Source organism: Humulus lupulus, chromosome 5, assembly GCF_963169125.1.
Source record: "Humulus lupulus chromosome 5, drHumLupu1.1, whole genome shotgun sequence".
Lineage (NCBI taxonomy): Eukaryota > Viridiplantae > Streptophyta > Magnoliopsida > Rosales > Cannabaceae > Humulus > Humulus lupulus.
Window position 1 is genome coordinate 99,227,517 of NC_084797.1, and position 23,585 is coordinate 99,251,101.

At 39.6% G+C, this 23,585-nt stretch overlaps 1 protein-coding gene across 1 annotated transcript; it reads right to left on the minus strand.

Annotated features, from left to right (window-relative positions):
* Positions 1-2,039: 2,039 nt before the first annotated feature.
* Positions 2,040-3,317, minus strand: LOC133777548 (uncharacterized). Its single transcript, XM_062217213.1, has one exon. The coding sequence runs from the start codon at positions 3,211-3,213 to the stop codon at positions 2,206-2,208; it is 1,008 nt and encodes a 335-aa protein (XP_062073197.1). The 5' UTR covers positions 3,214-3,317; the 3' UTR covers positions 2,040-2,205.
* Positions 3,318-23,585: the final 20,268 nt, after the last annotated feature.

A 23,585-nucleotide genomic window follows, 5' to 3' on the forward strand; every position in this document is an offset into this window, starting at 1 on the left:
TACCCGTTAAGGAGGATCCTATCCATATTGGACCACGGCAGTTCCATGATTTTCCCTGCAAGATTGCTAATCCTGGACACGTTCGTTTTGGAGAGAGCAACCGTCGGGAATCCGCAGATACGAACCCAGCACGGGACTCCGTCGAGATCCGCATCGCTCCATTCCCCGGACTTTGGCCATTGTTCAACAAGCATGAAGCCACCGTTATATACCCATAAACCTTCCTTCCAGACTCTTGAAGCTTCATATTCAGAGTCGAACGTAAGTCCGACGAACGTGCTCAACTCATCTCTTTTTAATATCTTCACCTTCCACCTCTTCGAAAACTTCCAGAACCTGCCGAAAACAGTTTGGATAAAACTTCTACTGCACTGTTTTTTAGCAACAATTCTTCCCACAACAGACTTGCCTCCAAAGCAAGAGACCGTCGACGCTTCGGTCACCACGTCCCAGTCCGCTTCGTCATCAACAAAGATGGGCTCTGCTTCATTCCCTTCCTCACCGAGAGATCCTACTGATAAACCATGTGCTTTTGAGATTAAATCATCCAAACCATCACCATTGTTTGCCATGACCGATCGAGCAAAACCAGATTTTCAGAAACAAAGAATACCGATGGTCACGTACGAACATGAAGAGTCACTCTCCTGGTCACACGAAAGGACCCAATAAAGATATTTGATAGTGCAGTGCAGTTTGAACCACATTTATTAAATATTAAATTACAAACCGCATCATACCATGCAGTTTGAGAAAAATACATATCGCAATCAGACCGAGAAAAATTTCAAACTATATTTTAGGGTGCAATGTGAGTGATTTGTGCAGTTTGAACACCCCTATATTTTATACTCTAAAGTTCGAGAAAAAAAATCGACCTATGACTTTGACTAACATTATAATTGGGAATTAAACAAAGATGGCCAAAAACAAAGACTTTGACTAAGTCTTAAGTCTGAGTTGTTCTGAGCACTACTTTATAATTTTTTCTAATATTTCATCAAAATTCACTTTTTGTTTAAAATACTAAGTTTTTTTATTATAATTAATTCAAATATGAAGGAATTCTTCAAAAACAAAATAAATATATGAAGGAATGAAAAACTTTTGAACCTGACAAAAAGAAAAACTTTGAAGAAAATATATATGGAAAGCAAACCATGCAATTATAGAAGGAATATTGTAGGAAAATATAAAATATTTAGAAAATACAAGATGTGATGGAGTCATTTTAAGACTATTTTATATATTATATTTGTATTGATATATTTGTTGAAGAAAAGTCTATTTGTGAGAGCTCTTGGAATTCCAAAATATGGACGTGTTCGAGGGGATAAACACATGGAAGAGTCCGCTCGTATTTATATATATATATATATATTTCCTGTATTTTTCTGATTATTTTTTTTTTATTATGTGTTTTAAAAAAATTATTTTTGCACTCCATATTTTGTAAAATAGTTCAAATAAATTTTTAAATTTAATTTAATAAAGAAAAAATTGAATATAACAATACAATTTTTAAGCATAATGATTTTATTTTTGTTCTAAATTGTTAGTTTGGTGAATTATTTGTGATTTTAGTTGATAAAACTTTGACCAAAATCGAATTTAGGGTTCTATTTGAATTATTTTATAAAATATAAAGTCTAAAAAATATTTTATTAAAATGAATTACCCCTTTAATTTATTTGATTTTTTATCTCTAGAAAAAGTCATTACGTACGTACAACCGAAAAACACAATAACTCCTGGCCTTAGACAATCATTTTATATAAATATATTTTTGAGAAACCAAACCAACTTAATTGATTGATTAACTTATGTCATTTCTGAATATTAAAAAAAATCAAGTTAAGCACACATCTAGATGCGAAAATTACCAATAATAATTAACTCTCAGATCCAACGCCTGCCTAGATCTCAGTCCAGCTTAAAAAAAAATTGCCCCAATTGAATTCCAAAAGTCAATGTCAAGTGGAAGAAATAGTTTAGTGTAATTAAGTATAGCAATAACAAAAGAAAAGCGAAACAATTAATTAAGAAAAAATGTATTTTTTTTTCCATTTATATAAGTAGTGGACGGCATACAAAATTACAAATTCATTATCTTATATATAACAAGTACGTAATTAAAATATATAATCCAAAAGAAAACTAAGTAAATATACCAGCTGATTAAGATCACTTGATATTATATGATGATCAAACTTCAAATTGTTCAAGCTGAACATCCTTGGCCTTGATAGGGACATATTCTCCGAGTAGATAAACCTCAAGGTGATTCGAAAGAGCTGACTTGTCGATGTTCTCGTGGTGATAAGATTTGCAAACGAAGTAAAGAATGGTCTGTATAACAAGCCCCAGAAGCATCAACTTGACGAACACCAACAAGCAAACGACACCGAATGCTACTCTACCGAACATCCCGAACGACCATCCGTGAACGACGAGCTTCTGAAACGTGAATTGGAAGACGAAGCTGAGAACGGTAAGAATCCCAAATAAGAAAATTGATGTCCACATCTTTCCCTTGATCAACGCCTTGCTTTTATTCATGGCTTGAATCCCACGAACGTCTTCCAAGACCGAAACGACACTGGCCAGCTGCCAAATCAAGCTCAAGTATACAAACCCCACACCATACAACAACCCCAAAACGACAAGCAACCCCATCCCCCAGTTGTAAGAAAATTCAAACAAAACGACAGCAACGAGAATCATAATAATGAAGGCGACGAGGTTGTAGGCGAAGAAGGCCAGGAAGGTCCACAAGAAAGTGACCATGAGGCGTTTCCAAACCCTGGGAACGACACTGATGACCTTTTTGAAGGACAAGTCTCGGGCGGTGTAGACGGACGCGACGGTGTAAACGACGGCGGAGGTGGAGAGGAGAGAGAAGATGAGGAGGAAAGTGAAGTAAAGGGCTTTGAAGAGCCAGAAATAGGTCCATTCGGAGGAGATGTGGCGAGAGAGGCTGTTGTACTTGGTAGTTCCGACTTGGGTGTCCACTAGAACGAACTCGTTATGGATTATGTTACGGAAAAGGATGTCGGAGACTTGTATGTGGATTAAGATCAAGAGGCTTAGAGGGAAGATTAAGGTAAGGGTTATTTGGCTAAAGATTTTTCTACATGTGAGGATGATTTTGTAGGCTTCTTTGAATATATCAAACACTCCAAGGAATTGCATCTCTTCTTGCTCAATATCCATCTGTGAATCAATGAAACAGACAACTGAGAACTGAGAACTGAGATGGGAGAGGAGAGAATAAACGATATGAGAAGAGACCAGCTGTGACCTTTGATTTTGGGGTTCTTTCTAGCTATATAAACCTTTAATTTTATCTATATGGTGTAATTATAAATTGGTCAAAGTTGAGAAGTCTCCTTCATGGTGGGACAAAGTGGGGTATTGTTTCATTATTTTAATTTCTTGGAAATAACGTTATTTCAAACAATGCTTGAGTTGAAGTCAGGTCATGATATATATATATTTATTTATATTATTTATGACTTTATGTGAAAAATATTTTTCTTTGAATATGAGTCAAAATTATTGTTTCACTATTTCACTCCAAATAAGAACATGCCGTTCTTTTTTATAACCAAATGGAGGCCTCTTTTTATTTTCTATTTCTTAAAACAATTACAATATACCCAGAAGAAAAAATAGAGAATTTAATGAAATACACATTCTATATATCCAGTTTTCATAGTTTAAAAAAATTCAATTAGCAAATTTCACTCTTCTGCAGAATAAATTAATTTTTTTTAAATGTGAAATTAGATATTTTACAATATTATTTTGAACAATGATATATATTTTTTTAAATAATAATTCTCAAAATAGGATTAATTTTTCATACCGATCGAGGTCTAAAGGGGGTTGATCTTAATCAGGTAAATTTAACAATGTTGAGTGTATTTGAAAAATTATTTTGTAAAGAATTATAGAATGTATATCTAATGAGAAATTTGAATTTTTATGCTTAAAAGAGGTGTCATAAATAAAAAAAATGCTAGACCTTCTAATCATTTAGAAAAAAATGTCAAATCTTTTGACAATAACCAAAATATTCCTGCCATAATTTTTCTCATCCGCTTCATCTTCTCTCTTCCCTTTCTCTCCCTCAACCCATTCCTCTCAACACTCAGTTAAAATATAAGAGAACGCAATGTAATAGCAAGTATTCCTTACTTAGGACACTAAAATACTGCATTTCGAACAGTCCTGGGCATGATTTTTGAGTTTTTTTTTTTGCGATTCTTTTCAGATATGAAACTTTGAAACTTGCAAAAACTCGACGTGGTTCGATGGTGCTTGATGCCAACTTGATGGGGCCTTCAAAATCAAGATTTCCATGAAAAAATCGATATTGCTCGATGGTGGTTCGATGGAGGTTCGATGGTATTCGATGCGATTCTTGCAAGATACATAATTTTTCACTCGGGTATTGTTTGGGGTGATTTTTTTTTATTTTGGGTATTTTTTCAAGATCTACACTTTTGAGATGTGTATATACATATTTGGGAAATGTAAATCTTGAAGAAAATGCAAAATGCAAAACATACCTCATGTTCAAGATATGTTTTGGTATGTTTTCAAATTATAAACTTTGAAAATGTGTATGTAAACATCTAAAACGTGTAGATCTCAAAAACATACCAAAAATTAAAAAAAATCACCTCAAACGGACACCCGAGTGAAAAATTATGTCTCTTACAAGAATTGCATCGAATCACCATCGAGCAATGCCGATTCTTTCATGAAAATCTAGATTTTGAAGGCCCCATCGAGCTGGTATTGAGCACCATCGAACAAATTATATTTTCTATAGATTTCAGAGTTTTAAATCTGAAAAATAACTAAAAAAATCATGGCCAACTCGATGGTTGCTCGATGGTGTTTGATGCCACCTTGATGGGGCCTTCAATATCAAGATTTTTATGAAAAAATCAACGTTGCTCGATGGTGGTTCGATGGTTGCTCGGTGGTGGTTTGATACAATTCTTATAAAATACATAATTTTTCACTCGGGTGTCCATTTGGGGTTTTTTTTTTTTTGGTATTTTTTTGAGATTTACACATTTTAGATGTTCACATACACATTTTCAAAGTTTATAACTTGAAAACATATCAAAAAATATCTTGAACATGAGGTATGTTTTACATTTATTTCAAAATTTACATTTTTCAAATGTGTATATACACATCTAAAGCGTATAAATCTTGAAAAAAAACACCCCAAACGGACACCCGATTGAAAAATTACGTATCTTGCAAGAATCACATCGAACCACCATCGAGCAACATCAATTTTTTTATGAAAATCTTGATTTTGAATGCCCCATCGAGCTGGCATCGAGCACCATCGAACCATGTTGATTTTCTGAAGATTTCAAAGTTTCAGATCTGAAAAAAAATCGCAAAAAAAAAAAAACTAAAAAATCATGCCCATATCTGTTCGAAATGTAGTATTTTAGTGTCCTAATAGTGAGGAATATTTGCCGTTACATTGAGTTCTATTATATTTTACCTTACCCATGAATTTTTTTTCTAGAGAGGGAGTTGAGAGGAATGAGTTGAGGGAGATAGAGAGGGAAGAGAGAAGAGGAAGTGGATGAGAAAAATTATGAGAGGGGTATTTTGAGTATTGACAAAAGAATTGACATTTTTTTGAAATGATTTAAATGCCTAATATTTTTTTTGACTTAGAACCCTCATTAAGCATTAAAACTCAAATTTTCCTATCTAAATATATATTGATTAAAGTAGATAAAAATAATACTTTGCCAAATATCTACTTTTATAAGAATAGCTGAATAAAATATTATATAAAAATATAGACTTGACTCTGTCGTTTTCCCCTCAGCATAGCATAAGGCTAAAAAAATAAAAAACATAAGGGCCCTCTTTGGCATGGCTTAAAAGAGCTTTTGGGATCTTAAAGTAACTTTCAAGAGTGTTTGAATAATACATTAAGAGAGCTTCTTTAATTTAGAAGAGTTTTTTTAGAGAAGTAATGACTCACCAGCTTTTCTAGGAAGGACAAACACGGGAAGCTATTTTATTGTTTTAATGAAACTTTCATAATTCCTATTTTACCTATTTTTTTATGAAAGAAAAAATTTAAATTACATCCTTATCCTTAATTATATATTACGATATATTACACACATCTTTCATTCATCTCACAATGAAAACCTAGCAGCCATTTTTATATAAAAAAAAAGTCATCTCTTCATCAAGAAAAAATTGAAGGTTAGTAATTTCTTTGATCTATTTTGTCTAGTTTCTTCATGAAAAATATAATATAATTTTATCTACTTTTCATTTTTGTAATAGCCATTTTCAAAACAATCTCACTCATTTTTTGATCGACAAAAATTCAAGGTTAGTAATTTTTTTATTTATCTCTTCTGCTAATGGTATTCAAAGTTCTTATTAAACTACAATTGTTTTTCTACGAATCGTTTTTAAGTTTTTTTAGCAACAAATCGTTTTTAAGTTTAAATTTTAAACAAATCGTATATTTTATTATTTGTTTAATTTTTTTATTTTATAAATAGAAATTATTTTCCTAACCATATTTATATTTTTTTGTATTATAATATTCTATTTGAAATTATGGTTGTTCATTTTTGTTTAGATCTTGTTGTATTATAATCAGATATTTATTTCTTGTTATAGAAGTATGATGTGATTTTTCACTACTGTCTTTTTTACACTTTCATATGCAAGGGACTAATTTTTTTCACATTCATTATTATTGTTCGTTATTTTATTTTTTATTAATTATAAAGGTTATCATAATTTTTATTCACATAATATATATATATATATATACTAATTGGTTATATTGAGTGTAACTTTTCAAAGACATTGTACATTATTTTCTATTTTATTAATTATAAAAGTTATCATAATTTTTATTCACATAACATATATATATACCAATTAGTTATAGTGAGTATATCTTTTTCGAAGACATTGTACATTATCCTAAAATTTAAATTGGATTGGATCTTCATGGGATGGAATGAGTCATTTCAGATTAAGTTGATTACCCCTACTAAACGTGTCACAACCCGAGGCCTAGGCTGTGACAGAGTTGTAATATCCATAACTTGGGTGGTCAAAGGTCAAACTTTGACCCTTGGTGGAAAATAACCTTTATAAATGATCCTTAATTTTATTTTAAATATTACTATAATTATAAGTCAAGACAATGGAATAACTCCTATAATTATATATGAAAATATTACGGATAAAAGTAGGATCATTTATCTTAATACATAAAATAATAATATCCCCACAGTTATGTAGTCACCAAACAGTTAAAATTTAATAAGTCATAAAACACCAAAATAATACTTAGCATCCACCATTCCTCATTTCTAACTATTACATAGCTAATTTAGATATACAGACCGATAGGTTCCAAACTAAATACATAATATTCAAAAGATAGGACTAGGGCGCTAAACACATTAGCTTCAGCGATAATTCACCTTATCCACATTTTGCATCACTAGGATCCTGGAATGGGAGAGATATAGGGGGTGAGCTTATAAAGCCCAGTAGGAAAGCAACTAATAGCATAGGACTCAAAAGTTCAATAAAAACCCCTGCATGGTTAGCTTTTTAAAACAAAACCTACATCATCATGTATAAAAACCAAAATAGAGAGAAACCATAAATAATCATAAGAGCATAGCTACCAGTGCACATCACACCGTCCACTAGATCCCTAGTTCCCGTTACCCACCATAGAAAATTCGACTTCCTAAACCGGGTAGTCGGACCTGATAACCACCACAATGGGGAGGCTCAGAACACTTCCTGTATACAGATGCTAGGTCTTTACACCTACAGGTGAGTGGACACCTGATCTACCTATGATGACACAGAGACTAGGTCGTGAAACAACAACATGCACAATTCATGATCACTATGGCTCTCATCGATATAACCAAATGCAGATAAACATGAAAAGAAAGAAACATATTCCCTTTTTATTTTAGAAAATTGGGCAGCATAACAGCTGCATTTGTATATAACCCAAAAATCATAACCTGCATAATTAAGTTAACAAAATAATATATTTGGCACTCAGTGCCCTCAGAACAGAACAGAAAACATGTAGATTAAGTTTTCCATTTTTCAAACATTTTATCAATATCAAAATTGGAATATGTTAATGCAATTCAATAAGAGTACAACAAGTCCAATAGTCAAGTTGAGTCCCTACCTCTTAAGAATTTTCAGTCTGAGCCCCAAGCGCACTCCCAAGCTTAACGATTATCCTAGAGTGAATTAAATTGGATCTATATATCACGATTTTCCTACAAGCATCAAATGAGAAAACGATTGTCATTATTGAATTCCTTATTCAAAATTGTGCCCAACGACATATGATATGACCATATTTAAAAATTCAAGTTCCAAAACCTCACCCAAGCGGTGCACACTAGCAGTTGATAGCGGTACCGGGAACGTCGACGAATATATGCATGGCATATATCAAAATGATCCTCTCGAGTAGTACATCACGGAAGTACAGACCCTTTGCCCAACTAACCTCCGGTGTCGCCGGAAAATGCCTCCAAAGGGGCGGAGATACCCACAATTTCGCGGGAGAAAAACGGTGAGTTGACTGAAATGACTTAGTGGGCGACGTTCCTCCCTTCACACTGGTTCCAACGGTGCCACCCACTCACCGAATGGAGGTCTGGGTTCGCCGGAAAGTGCGGTCAAAGTTTTGACGACGAAACTTTGACTGCTCCGTTCGTGTGCGTCTTAAGTCCGATGGCCTTGAGGTTTTGGGGATGAGGTTGTTGCCGACCATTGGTGCTCCAACTCCGGCACGTGGCGGCAAAAGAGAACTCCGACAACAACTGTGTGATACCCCGACGTGGGTTGCTGCCGAGAGAAAAAGAAGAAAAAGAAGAAGAAGGAGAAGTGCTTGGGCGAAACAGGAAAAGGAAAGAAAAAGAAAAGAAATCTGACAAATAATAAAGTAAGTGGGCCCCACCACTATAAAAATATTATTATTTATTTATTTATTTATTTGAGTCTTCACATTCTTCCTTCCTTAAAGATATTTCGTCCCAAAATTTTTTTTTTTCAAAGAACAACCTAAAGTTGAAAATTAAACAAATGAGGATACTTCTCATACATCTCTGACTCTAACTCCCAAGTAGCCTCGTCTTCTCTATGGTTCCGCCATAAGACCTTGACTACTGGAATCTCCCTATTCCTTAGCACTTTTAACTCTCTCGCCAAGATTCTGATAGGTTGCTCTTCATATGTCACGCTCTCCTGAAGAGGGATAGTTTCATACTCAATGATGTGTGATGGGTCTGGAGTGTACTTCCTCAGCATCGACACATGGAACACATTGTGAACGTGCCCCAACCACGCTGGTAAGTTCAATCGGTAAGCGACCTCCCCAACCCTCTCGATAACCTCGAAAGGTCCAATATACCTTGGAGCTAGCTTACCCTTCACTCCAAACCTCGTCACACCACGCATGGGAGTAACTTTCCAGAAGACATAGTCACCAACCTCAAACTCAACTTCTCGTCGGTGGAGATCAGTATAACTCTTCTGACGACTTTGAACAACCTTAAGTCTCTCTTGGATGCCTTTGATATTCTCTGTGGTACTAGCGATAATCTGAGGCCCAATTGTGACATGCTCATCTGGTTCTGCCCAACACAAAGGTGATCTGCATGGTCTCCCATATAAGGCCTCATAAGGAGCCATGCCTATACTGGCCTGGTAGCTATTATTATAAGTGAATTCCACCAATGACAAGTGTTCTCCCCAGCTACCCCCAAAATCCAAAATACAAGAATGAAGCATGTCCTCCAAAGTTTGGATAGTCCTCTCAGATTGTTCGTCTGTCTGAGGGTGGTGAGCGGTGCTCAAGTTAAGTTCAGTTCCAAAAGATTTTTTCAACGCTCGCCAAAACCTTGATGTAAATCCAGGATCTCTATCAGAGACAATGCTGGAAGGTAACCCATGTAGTCGAAGTATATTATCCACATAAAGTCGAGCTAGCTTAGAAACCTTATAATCCTTCCTAATTGGAATGAAATGAGCAGATTTGGTCAAACGATCAACAATCACCCAGACAGTGTCATGCTTTAATGGTGTTAACGGTAATCCTGTCACAAAGTCCATCGTGATCTTGTCCCACTTCCATTCTGGTATAGGTAAGGGTTGAAGCAACCTCGAAGGTCTCTGGTGCTCAGCTTTAACCTGCTGGCAAACCATACACTTAGCTACAAAGTTAGCCACATCTCTCTTCATACCTTCCCACCAGTATTTCCTTTTCAAGTCTTGGTACATCTTTGTGCTTCCAGGATGTACAGCAAATTTAGACCTATGAGCCTCGATCATAACAGACTCTCTAAGATCAAGAATATTTGCAACAACCAATCTTCCCTTATGGTATAAGAATCCTTCGGCATTCACTGTCCATCCATCTAACTGCTCACCGCTTCGGATTCGATTCCAGATAAGTCTCAATTTCTCATCTTGCCACTGACATTGCTTAACTTGCTGAAGTAGCATTGGTGTAACCACTACGTTTGAAACACAAGCAATATCTTTTCCGTCATTGTACTCTAATTCATAATCACCCACAATGACCGTCCTTTTCCAACCCTCAAGAGCCAAACAAGCCAAAATGCCATGAGGTTTTCTACTTAATGCATCAGCGACCACATTTGTTTTTCCAAGATGATACTGCAAAGTGAAATCATAGTCTTCCATGTACTCGACCCATCTTCTTTGCCTCAAATTTAAGTCTCTTTGAGTAAAGAGATACTTTAAACTCTTATGATCAGAATATACTTCAAACTTTTCCCCATATAAGTAACATCTCCAAATTTTTAAGGCAAAAATCACTGCTGCAAGTTCCAAGTCATGTGTAGGGTAGTTCTTCTCATGTGGCTTCAATTGGCGTGAAGCATAGGCAACAACCTTGCCATTTTGCATGAGAACTCCTCCTAAACCAGTACCAGAAGCATCAGTGAATACCACATAAGGCTCATCACTATTAGGCATAGTGAGAACAGGCGCCGTAGTCAATCTTCGCTTAAGTTCTCTGAAAGCTTCTTCACAACTGTCATCCCACACAAACTTTAAATCCTTCCTTGTTAGCTTTGTCAAAGGCATAGCAATACGAGAAAAATTCTCCACAAAGCGACGATAGTAACCTGCTAACCCAAGAAAACTTCGAACCTCCGTAACGTTCTTTGGTCTCCCCCACTGCAAGATAGAATCTATCTTTGCAGGATCCACAGTAATGCCTTCTTGAGATATTACATGCCCTAAGAATTTGACCTCGGTCATCCAGAAGTCACATTTCTCTTTCTTAGCATATAATCGATGGTCCCTCAAAGTTTGCAACACAATAGTTAAATGTTCTGCATGGTCCTCAGGTGTCTTGGAATACACCAAAATATCATCAATAAAAACAACCACAAACTTATCCAAATAGGGTCTAAAGATCCTATTCATAAGGTCCATAAATGCTGCAGGTGCATCTGTCAACCCAAATGGCATCACCAAAAACTCAAAGTGTCCATAACGCGTTCTAAAAGCAGTTTTAGGAATATCATCTTCCCTAATCCTTAATTGATGATAGCCTGACCTCAAATCAATCTTGGAAAAACACTTTGAACCTCCGAGCTGATCAAACAACTCATCTATCCTTGGCAAAGGATACTTGTTCTTAATTGTCATCTGATTCAATTTCTGATAATCGACGCAGAGTCGCAAGGATCCATCAGCTTTCTTGGCAAACAAAACTGGAGCTCCCCAGGGAGAAGTACTGTTTCTAATGTAACCTTTATCCATTAGCTCACCCAATTGCTTTTTCAATTCAGCTAACTCTGCAGGTGCCATGCGATAAGGTGTAGTAGAAACTGGTTGAGTCCTGGGAATCAAATCAATGCAAAACTCGATCTCTCTATCAAGTGGTAGTCCTTGCAAATCCTCAGGAAACACATCTGGGAAGCCACTAACCACTGATATCCAAGGAAACTTGTCTAGAGGCCTAGACTCATCCTTGATTGCAAACAGACTCCCATAACACTCTAAGTTTCTTTTCCCACCAAAACATGCCTTAAGGATAGGATTATGCCTTACTGCATTCATGTTGGCCCGATATACTATGAAATCTCTACCTGGAGTTAAAAGAGTCACCCTTTTTCGTGAGCAATCTACAATGGCTTGGTACTTAGACAACCAATCCATGCCAAGAATCACATCAAATTGTCCCACAGGTAACACCATCAGGTTTCCTAATAAATTATGCCCTTCAAGCACAATACAAACCGATTTGCAGATGGTTGATACTTCACCATGCCCTCCCATAGGTACACTCAACTGCAGCGTAGGACTAAAAGTTTCCCAACTCAAACCCAACATCCTAGCAAACTTTGGAGGACATGCTAGCGTAGGACTAATATTAATAATTGCATTAATATAAATTATCTTTATTTATAGTTGTTAATTAATATTTCTAAAAATAAAGTTTAATATTTTCAAATTTTTGTAAGGGTTACCTGATAAAAAACGTGTATTTATTATAAAAATATAATATTGTAAACTAAATATAGCTAAATATAGCTAGCGTCAATTTCTAAATATAGATATCATCTCTCATTGATTGGAAACAATATTAATTATGACAAAAAAAATAACTAAATTCGAAATTAATGTAGAAAACAAATATTTATTTGTTGGTGAATTGCTATACCAAGTCATTATGTTGTCACATCATCATAATTGTTAATATCTATTTATGAGTAGTAACCATTGAGTAGTCTTATATATATTATTATTCTTTCTTATCTATATTTGGCAACTTAACTTTTTTTTTTATTCCTTTAGTTCAATTAACTCTTTAACATTTAGTTTTTTTTTTAACAAAAAAACCTTTGTAAGATTTAGGTGTTTTAATTGTCAAATAAAAAACTTTTAATAATGATAAATAAATATTATTTATTTTCTTTTCATTTTGTTTAACCTTATAATATATTGAAAATTTTCTTTATTTATTTATTTTTTGTCGCAAAACACACAAGTATCAATTAATAATTTTTTAGATATCAAATAAATATATATCATATTACATAATATATATATATATATATATATATTTGGGCAATACTATTTTGGCTCATGTATTTTTCCTGAATACGCGATCGACCCCTGTGATTTGTTAAATGACTATTCGGACCCTGTGTTATACAAAATGGATCAAAATAGTACTTTAGACCCGATTCTGGTCAAAATATTTTCAATTATAAGATAAATTCTCTGGTCGTTAGTGATACAATGAGTTCAGAGAAGCAGAGAAAGTGGTCGAGTAGCTGAAAATGAAATATTATATTTGAATTTTTTTGACCAAAATTGGGTATAAGGTACTCTTTTGATCAATTTTGTAAAACATAGGAGCCAAATTGTTATTTAACAAAACATAGGGGCCGATCACATATTTGGAAAAAACACAATGGCCAAACTATTATTTTCCCAATATATTTTATTATTTATCCATTCAATATAAATGAAAGATAGGACAATTTATCTATTTATTTTTGCTAGAATTTCTCTCTTTAATTTATATTATAGATAATTTGTATTATTTATCTATCTATAATTATAAGTTATTGTAAAATTATGTTTTGCATTGTATAATAAGCTAAAAATTAATGGCTAATATTTTATTATGACACAATTAACAATACATTATAATTTAATTTTTTTATGTTGAGAATTTTATAACTTTTATTACTTTGTATTAGAACATTCTAAAAAAAAATAGGTTTAATAAAATATAATGAGTCCATAATAATTAAAAAATGAATTCCATATTTAAATTTTTACAAAGTTTATATATCTTATTGTTATCCCTATTTTCCACCCGTGACACATGGCATGACCCAAATGAGTCCGTGGGCCCTCTTAAATGGTCCGGGCCCATCTTGAGCCTGGTGAACTGGGAAGGATGAAACCCCAAATATTCCAAGCACCATCGAGCCCAAAAACGTTCGATGGGCGCGAGCATAATGAGGGAACCGGGACTAAGATACAGGCCTGACTCATCTTCCCAGTCCTGACCTACCTATATCTTATGGGATGCCAACTGAGGTGGCAGACTAACTAGTCGATGGAGATAGACCTTATAGAGAATCCAGGGGAGATACTTAGTGTCACGATGTCCATCTTGGCAAATGAACCCGAGTTCTGGTGAACGAACCAGGACTCGGGTAAGTGAACCAGAATTAGTAAATGAACCCAGACTAGACTTTTAAATAGGGAAAGCCTAGCTAGCCCCAATGCTGACTTGTCCCCATGAAATCCGGCAGTTGGTCTCCTCAACTATAACCTGCAGAAGAGGGTATGCACGGAACGTACACTGTTCCTAGGAAACAATACTGCCACTATCCTGATAGATCCTGTCACCACGATCCCCTTAGAAGCCTACGCGGACTAGTCCGAGCTAACGTACAATGGGTAGCTGTAAGGCTTGGCCACGCCTGACTACATTTTATTATGTAACATTCTTTGTATTATGGCTCCATTAGCTAGCAAATCATGATTACATCCCTATTGGGCCTGGATTAGTCCGGCCCAAGTCCATTGCGCTTGACTGCCTATAAATAGGGCTATTTGTGCACTGTAGCAGGGATCCATATGTTCTTTTGTAAGAAATTACTATGCTAAAACTTTGTAGAAAAATCCATTGTCAAAAGCTCTCTAAAGCTTAATACAACTGACTCGTTGACTAAGGCTCATTAACACTCGTACCACCTAAAAACTCTGATTGTTCATTTCTAATTCTTTCTTTTAGCTCTTATTTCTTAATATATTTCTAGTTTCATAAAAACTCAGTAAACATTTTGGTGCTTTCATTGAGAGCTGAAGGAAGCTTGAATCAATCTCGATCATCTACGAAAATGGTGAACACTAGGCATGCTGTGTTTGATCATGCTCACCAGCAACAGCAAGACAATGGAGAACCATTGGCCAACCAACTATTTCCTCAAGACCAACTCGAGGACACAGCTTATCAGGGGCCTCTGCCCGACGATTCCCAGAACTTTGGAAATGGGGGTGACTACGACGAAGGCGATTACGAGGAAGATGAAGGGGAATATGAGGATTAGGAGGCCGAAAACCCTGTCGATCCTGACGTGAAGGATATGGACCCTGAGCGGAAGGATCCAGAGGTGGTCCATATGAGACAACAGGTCCTAGATCAAGAAGCCAAGATAGCTGAAAAAAAAGAAGCCACATGCCAAATGCAAGAGTCCCTCCTGGCTCTTCAGGTCTTTATTGCTGCTCAAGGATTGGGAGCCAATCCTTCGGTCGTTCCTTCCCCAGGAACACAGCCGCCTATCCCACCTATCAGAAGTGGAGTACCAAACGACGCTAGCGCTATTCCTCCTCCGGGACCATCCTCGTATCCTGGAGCCGGCCCGTCGAATCTCGCTCATGAGAAAGGAAAGGCCAAAATGATCGATCCTGTTGGAAAAACAAACCCCCAGAAGAAAGTTCACCCCGTTCCAAGAACCGAGGCTAACCCAGAGCGACTCCGTAGGAAATAACAGATGAATCCTATCCCAGGATGGGATCATCCGAACGATCCACAGGGGAAGCGTCCGCAGGGTATTAGGCCCCGGAACGTCCCTAAATAAGATGAATGGGAACGTCGCTTTTATCCCAGCACCTCCATGAACAAGGATCACGGAGGGTGAAAAAACGTAGAAGAGTTGGAAGCAATCAGTTCGGGAGATGATACTTCCCGAGTAGACTTGCGTGACGACCTCAATGCTCGAAAGGAGATGGTTCGCAAAAAAAGTATTCGCCCTCGAGGAGGCGACTTGAGGAATAACCTCAACGACAGGAGGAACAAGAGAGTCTCCCTGGATGATGGAATGGCCAGACAGTTCATGGAACAGCTGGCCACTCTTAAGAAAGTCACGGACCACTTGGTTTGGAAACAAGAAGGTGGAGTTTCTGATTCCAAAGAAGAGGAAAATGAGCCATGTGCCAAGTACATACTGGACGTTGTGCTACCAAAGGGGTTCAAGATGTCGGACCAACTCGCCTATACCGGGAACACAGACCCCAGAGATCACTGGTCCCGCTATAATCAACTGATGACTGTAGCTCACGTCTGTGACATCGGCAAGTGCCTATGTTTCTCAATCACTCTGGTTGGACCCGCTAAAGAGTGGTGGAAAAGACTTAAGGTGGGATCGATCTAGTCTTGGTCCGGATTGCAATCAGCATTCCGCAAATAGTTTGTGGCTGCCATAAAGCTGGACATGCAAGTTAGTGCGCTGGCTAATGTCAAGCAACATCCCATAGAAACCCTTAGGGCTCACATCCAGCGCTTTATGGAGGAAGCCTAAAAAACTAAGGTGGGTGATGGACAGCGCCTGGTGGCTCTCCAGTCTGGGATTAGAGTAGGGTCCCCTCTCTGGGACAACATGCAGTGGAGCAAGGTGGCCACTCTTGAAGAATTCATCAGGGGGCCCCAAGGTTTCATCAATTGGGAACAGGCCCGAATCCAAGCCTTTGGGTGGCATCCAACAACCTAGTCGACCCCCCAAACCTTCCCCGGATACGGAGGGTGGTATTCAGCAAATATCTATTTGGCACCCCCAGTAGCGTCCAATCCACTAGGACCCTTGGGATGCCATTCATGATCCCGGCGGTCTATGTGCCCACTTCAACGGGGTATGCTCTGGATCTAATAGCCCCATTTTCTGGGTACGGAGTGGCACCCACTCGGTACAGTGCTACTCCCGGTGGTGCCCAACCACCTCAAGCCGGAGGAGCTAAGGCAAGCATAAACCCCTTTCGGGGAAAGAGATCAGGCAAGAGTTAGAACCGATCTGAGCCATAAAAGAAGGGGAAAAAAGGTTACGAGCCCCAATACACAGAATATACCAGCCTGGTGGGCACTCGGAAAAATATTTACCTCGTAATGGGCAATGTAGTCCATTACTAGAAGCCTGCCCCTATGTTTAAAGGGGGAAAGAATTCGAGGGACACCAACAAAAGGTGTGCCTACCACAATGACGTGGGTCACACGATCGAAGAATGTCATCAGCTAACGGACGAAATCGAGAACCTGATCAAACTGGGGCATCTCCCCCGATGGGTCAGGATGCCAACATGGATTCCAGGACTTCCAGCGGCTCCCGGAAAACCTATGGTCCTGGGTGCACCTGGATCGTACCGACCTCCTCAGGGAGGGTACGCTACAGGTTCGGGAGCACAGGGCCCCCAGGGGGCCCCAATAGTGCAAGCATCTGGGCCTGAAATTCCATATCCTTCTGAAACTACGCCTCCACGGGTAGATGGCCATGTGGCCACCATATTAGGAGGCTCGCATCTGAGAGGGCCATCCCGGAATGATCAGAAAAGGTACCTCAGCGAGCTCGATCACAACCATGAGGTATGCGCCTTGGTCCAAACTCTGGCCTAGCGCCCGAAGTTAATGAACCTACCCATCACGTTCACGAAAGAGGATTCTCAAAATGTTCATTTACCGCATCATGACCCCTTGGTCATTGATGCAAAAATTTCCAACAAAAGGGTATCCCGAGTGTTGGTGGATGACTGGAGCTCCGTCAGTGTACTGTTCAAGCCGACATTCACAACAATTGGATTGAAAAAGGCAGATCTGGTCTCATGCCCAACACAGATCTATGACTTCAATGGGGATTCATTGCTCCAAATGGGTAAGATCCAACTACCCATGGCGTTGGGGAATGAGGTTCAAGGCTCGTTCAAATATTGAACTTTCGTAGTGGTAGACTGTCCCACTGCATACAACATAATTTTTGCCCGTCCCGCTTTAGTCGATTTCGGTGCCATCACCTCCATCTGCCATCTCTGCATGTTATTTCCATGCGATAACAGAGGAGTGGGAACTGTGCGGGGAGATCAAAAAAGTGTCCGAAAGTGCTATCACGTCTCCGCTCAACCAATCTACATGGTCCGCGAAGAGCCTCTTAAAGAGGAAAACGCTGATCCAATCCCACAACCACAGCCAGCACGGAGGGTGGTCCGGGAGGAGGATGAATTGGATCCGCGATAGAAGCAGATAGGGCATTAGAACCCATGGATGAGGTGGAAGAGGTGTGCATCAATGATAGCAACCCGACCAAAGTAATTTGAGTTGGGAGAAACTTAAACTCGGAGGTCAGGGCTGCCATAATTGCCCAGGTGAAAGAGAACCAGGATGTCCTGGCCTGGTCTCAATCGGATATGACCGGGATCGACTGCAACGTCATATGTCATGCCCTGAACATTGACGTAAATGCAACTCCGGTCTGGCAAAAGCGGAGACCCCTAGGGGTGGAAAGGGCAGAAGCCCTCAAGTTAGAAGTCGAGAAGTTTTCCTCGATCAACTTCATTCGGGAGGCCCTGTATCCCATTTGGCTGGCCAATCCAGTGTTGGTACCAAAGCCAAACGGGAGCCTTGTATCCCATTTGGTTGCCCAATCCCGTGTTGGTACCAAAACCAAACGGGATGTGGAGGACTTGTATCGACTTCACCGATCTTAACAAGGCCTGCCTGAAAGATTGCTTCCCCCTGCCCCGGATTGACCAGATGGTGAATGCTACATCCGGGTATGAGTTGTTGAGTTTCATGGATGCCTACTTCGGCTACAACCAGATCTCAATGCATGTAAAAGACCAAGAAAAAAACAGCGTCTAGACGGATAAAGGTGTATACTGCTACATCATCATGCCCTTCAGGATTAAGAACGCTGGGGCCACCTATCAGAGGCTAGTCAACAGGATGTTCCGAAACCAATTGGGGAAGAACATGGAAGTCTACATAGACGACATGTTTGTCAAATCCAAGACCTTGGCTGAACACGCGGATGATCTGGCAGAAGCATTTTCCATCATCCAAAAAAATGGGATGAAGCTGAACCCGAAAAAGTGCACCTTTGGCGTGACATTCAGGAAGTTTCTAGGCTTCATAGTAAGCTCGAGGGGAATAGAAGCCAACCCAGACAAGATCATAGCGTTGATCGAGATGCCTTCACCACGAAAGCACAAAGACGTTCAAAGCTTGACGGGAAGAATAGCAGCTTTGAGCCACTTTATCTCAAAGTCCACGGACAAGTGCATCCCATTCTTCAATATACTTCATGGAAGCTAGAGGTTTGAATGGACGGCCGAGTGTGAAGAGGCTTTCTGAAAATTAAGGGAACATTTGGCCCATGAGTCAATCTTGTCAAAACCAGTGGAGGGGAGCCATTGTACTTGTATTTGGCAGTGTCGGAACATGCCATCACTATCGCTTTAGTACGAGAAGAGGGAAAGGTATAGCCCCCGGTCTATTACGTAAGAAAAAGATTGCTGGGCGCAGAGTCTAGATACCCATTAATCAAGAAGCTGGCATTTTGCTTACTGACTGCCTCCAGGAAGCTGAGACCTTACTTTCAGGCCCATGCCATTAAGGTACTGACGAACCATCCCCTACGACAAGTATTACAGAAACCCGACTCATCCGGGAGACTCATGAAGTGGGCCATGGAGCTTATCCAGTTTGACTAGCATATGTCCCCAGGATTTCTATCAAGGGACAGGCCCTGGCTGACTTCATCGTAGAATGCATTGGAATAACCGAAGATGAAGAGCCCATCGACCCCATAATTCCTCTGTGGAAAATCTTCGTAGATGGAGCCTCAAATGAAAATGGGGCCGGGGCCAGGATCATCTTGATAACCTTGCAAGGTCACTAGTTGCAATGTGCCCTACGCTTCTAGTTTGAAGCATCAAACAACGAGGTTGAACACGAGGCCATGCTAGCCAAACTATGCTTGGCCCGGGAAGTAGGAGTAGCAAATATATAAGTCCACAATGACTCTCAATTGGTGGTCAGGTAGATTTTGGGGGAATACAAAACGAAGGGGGAGAAGATGGCCGCCTACTTGACATGAACCTAGGAGTACTACAATCCTTCAAGAAATACTTCATCCATTAGATCCCCAGGGAACAAAATGTGTTTGCAGACACATTGGCAAAATTAGCCATGGATGTTGAAGCAGAACTCTCCAGGGTGGTCCCAATAGACCACCTACCCGCCTCTAGTATTCAAGCCCCTGAAATCATCAATGCCATCGATTACTCTACGTCCTGGATGGGCCCTCTCATCCATCACTTGACCACTAGGGAATCGCTCGCGGATAGAGCTGCCGCTAGGAAACTTCAGTACTAGGCTACCAAATATGTCATGATGGATGGCAAACTCTATCGCAGGGGGTTGTCCATGCCCTATCTTCAATGTGTATCCAGGACAAAAATGAATGCAATCATGCACGAAGTGCACGAAGGATTTTGCAGGGATCACACTGCCAGACTCATCTTGTTCAAGAAAATTCTAAGGCAAGGATATTTCTGGCACACAATAAAGAATGATTGTGTTGATTACGTCCACATATGTGAATAATGCCAAAGGTATGCGAAGATCATGCTAGCCCCTCCCACAGAAATAACCCTGATGACCAGTCACTGGCCTTTCGCAGTGTGGGGAATCGATTTAGTAGGATCGCTCTCGACGTGGAAGGGTGGAGTAAAATACGCCATAGTAGCCGTCGACTATTACACCAAGTAGGTCAAAGTGGAACCAATGAGCACCATCACCTCCAGAAATGCATGGACTTCGTCATCAACAACATTGTGTGTCGATACGACTTCCCTCACAAAATCGTGTTCGACAACGGGAAGCAATTTGATAGCGTCCACTTCACCGAATTTTGTGAAAGACATGGCATCATCAAAAGCTTCTCTGCAGTCGCAAGGCCTCAAGCAAACGGGAAAACAGAGGTCATGAACAAGATTTTGAAGGGAACATTAAAGAAAAAACTCCAAACTTACAAGAGCAAGTGGTCGGAAGAGTTGCCCAGCGTACTATGGGCCTACTAGACCACGAAAAGAATGTCGACCAGACATACTCCTTATTCGATGGTATACGGATGTGAAGCAGTCATCCCAGTAGAAACGGTGGTCTCATCTCACAGAAGAGACACATATGATCTCGTCCAGAACCACGCCTTACTCTAAGAATCCTTAGATCTCATCGAAGAGATCCAAGAGGAATCACATGTGCCGCTGAAGATGTATCAGGGTAAAATCGCCAGGCACTTTAACTCTAAAGTTAAAATTCGGAGGTTCGAAACCGACGATCTAGTCCTTAGAAAAGTCTTCCCTACAGCACAAGATCCAGGAGTGGGGGTTCTAGGACCAAATTGGGAAGGACCCTATGAAATCCAAAACGAAATATGTTCGGGAACGTATCGCTTAAGGCGACTAGATGGAACGGAGGTCCCAAGGGCCAGGAACATAGAACACCTCCGCCAGTACTATCAGTAGTCGGGAGGATCTAATTATGTTTCTTTCTCACATTTTTTATTTCTTGAAATGTACGCTCCATGGTGATTTCATTTTAATGGAAATGGTGTATACAAAACACATTAAAAAATGTTGGAAGGAAAGAAAAAGTTCGCCTCCGTCTTCAATTTTTACACAAACAAGTGACCTAAGACTACACTCCTCGGTCACTTGGGGGGTAAGGCCATCTATACAAGTCCAGGATTAAAAATAAAAGAGGATACAAAGCTCAAGGCTTAGTCCGAATCTGTATTCGTATAGACTAGGGGGTTCAAAACCTAATAGGATGCAAGGCTAAAAGCCCAGTCCTACCCGGACCCATACCATCCGGGGGGTTCAAAACCTAACTCCCAAAAAAAAGGATGCAAGGCTAAAAGGCCAGTGCTAACCCAGACCCACATCATCCGGGGGGGTCCAAAACCTAATAGGAGGCAAGGTTCAGAGCCCAGTCCTAACCCGGACCCACATCGTCCGGGGGGTTCAAAACCTAAAAGGATACAAGGCTCAAAGCCTAATCCTAACCCGGACTGGTATGGTTTGGGGGTTTGAAACCCAACTCCTAAAAATTGGTCCAGACCTAACGTAGTCTCAGATAACCAAATCCCTATTCATGTTTTCCTTAGAATGGCCTAGAGCCATTGAAACATGAATTTTAGGTTTAAATTGGTTAAAGTTAGTATTATAAACGACCCTGGACGTTGGAACTTGAACCTCAGGTTCGAAATAAGATAATAAACTAATCTTTGATGGTCCGGACCATTGGAACCTGAACACTAGAGTTAGGACAAATAAATGAGACGACATCTTTTGACACTTTAACGGTACAGGCCATTGGAACCTGAACCTCAGGTTCAGAACGAGTTAATTAATTAAGTCATATATAAAAAATCCATAACGGACCAGGCCATTGGAACTTGAGCCATAGAGTCGGGATAAATCAATTATATTTATAAAGTTTAAAACGGTCTAGGCCGTCAAGACCCGAACATGGGTCTCAGAACAAGTTAAATACCTTCTGCAATGTTTCCCTAGTGGTCCTGGCCATTGGAACTAGGACCCAATATTCAACTTGGATTCATGCAGAGTGATAAAAAACTTACTGAATTTGGGAAAAAATAACCGAATATAAAGTGGAAACCATTGTGTAGAGAAAAATCAATATATAAATACGGATGATAAAAATGGTCTTGGACGCATCCTCGTCCATAAATAAAATACAACTAAAAAAACAAAAAAGAAGCCCTAACTAAAATACAGAGGCCCTGGCCTAGGCTTCATTCTGATCCGGGACATCTGGAGCATTCTCACCCTCTTCATCCCATGCTAAGAGCATCGCATCAACTTTCTCCTTGGATTCGAATTCAGCCCTCTTTGCAGCTGGATCCAGATAAAGGAGGAGATTCATGTTCTTGTCTTGGAGCTAGGCCATATAAATGGCCTTGTCAAAAGTGGCTGCCAACATCTCGTTAGCCTGCTTCTTCTCCTGGCGAGCCTCCTCGCTCCACTTCATCTCCAGCTGAACCTTGTCCTCCAAAGCATGGTTCCGAGACTCAAGGTTTTCAACCTTCTCCCGCTCCTGGCAAAGTTTGACCTCAGCCGCCTCCAAAAGGGCTTTGATCGAAGCCTCTGAGCCATAAACACGATGTAGCTCCACCTCTAGGTTGTCCACCGACTTCTTATGTTTGATATCCTTCCTGGACAAAGCTTCCTCATACTGAGCCCGAACCCAGGAAACCTCCTCATGCTCAGCCTCAATCCAAGTAGTCTCCTTGGAAAGGGCCTCTCTAGCAGCTTCCCATTGGTTAACGGCCCCCTCCAGCTCCATCTGGGTCATCTCCAGCTTCACAACCATCACGACCACCAAATCCACGTTCCTATGGGCCAACAGGGCATCCTGGAACATATAAAAGAGGTGACATATCATTTTAGGTGAAGGGTGGACATGGTAGACCCCACCTAGGCCAACAAGTCCACAGAAAGCAGAGCCGTATCCTGCCCCAACTTAGGGCAAAGCTCGGTCTCGGCTACGAGTCGGTCCATGATCTATTGGGGAGCATTGAAGGCCTCTGGACGATTGGTGAACTCCACCTTCCGCCGAATGATCAGGGACCGTGCCACCTCATCCCGTTAGTTTT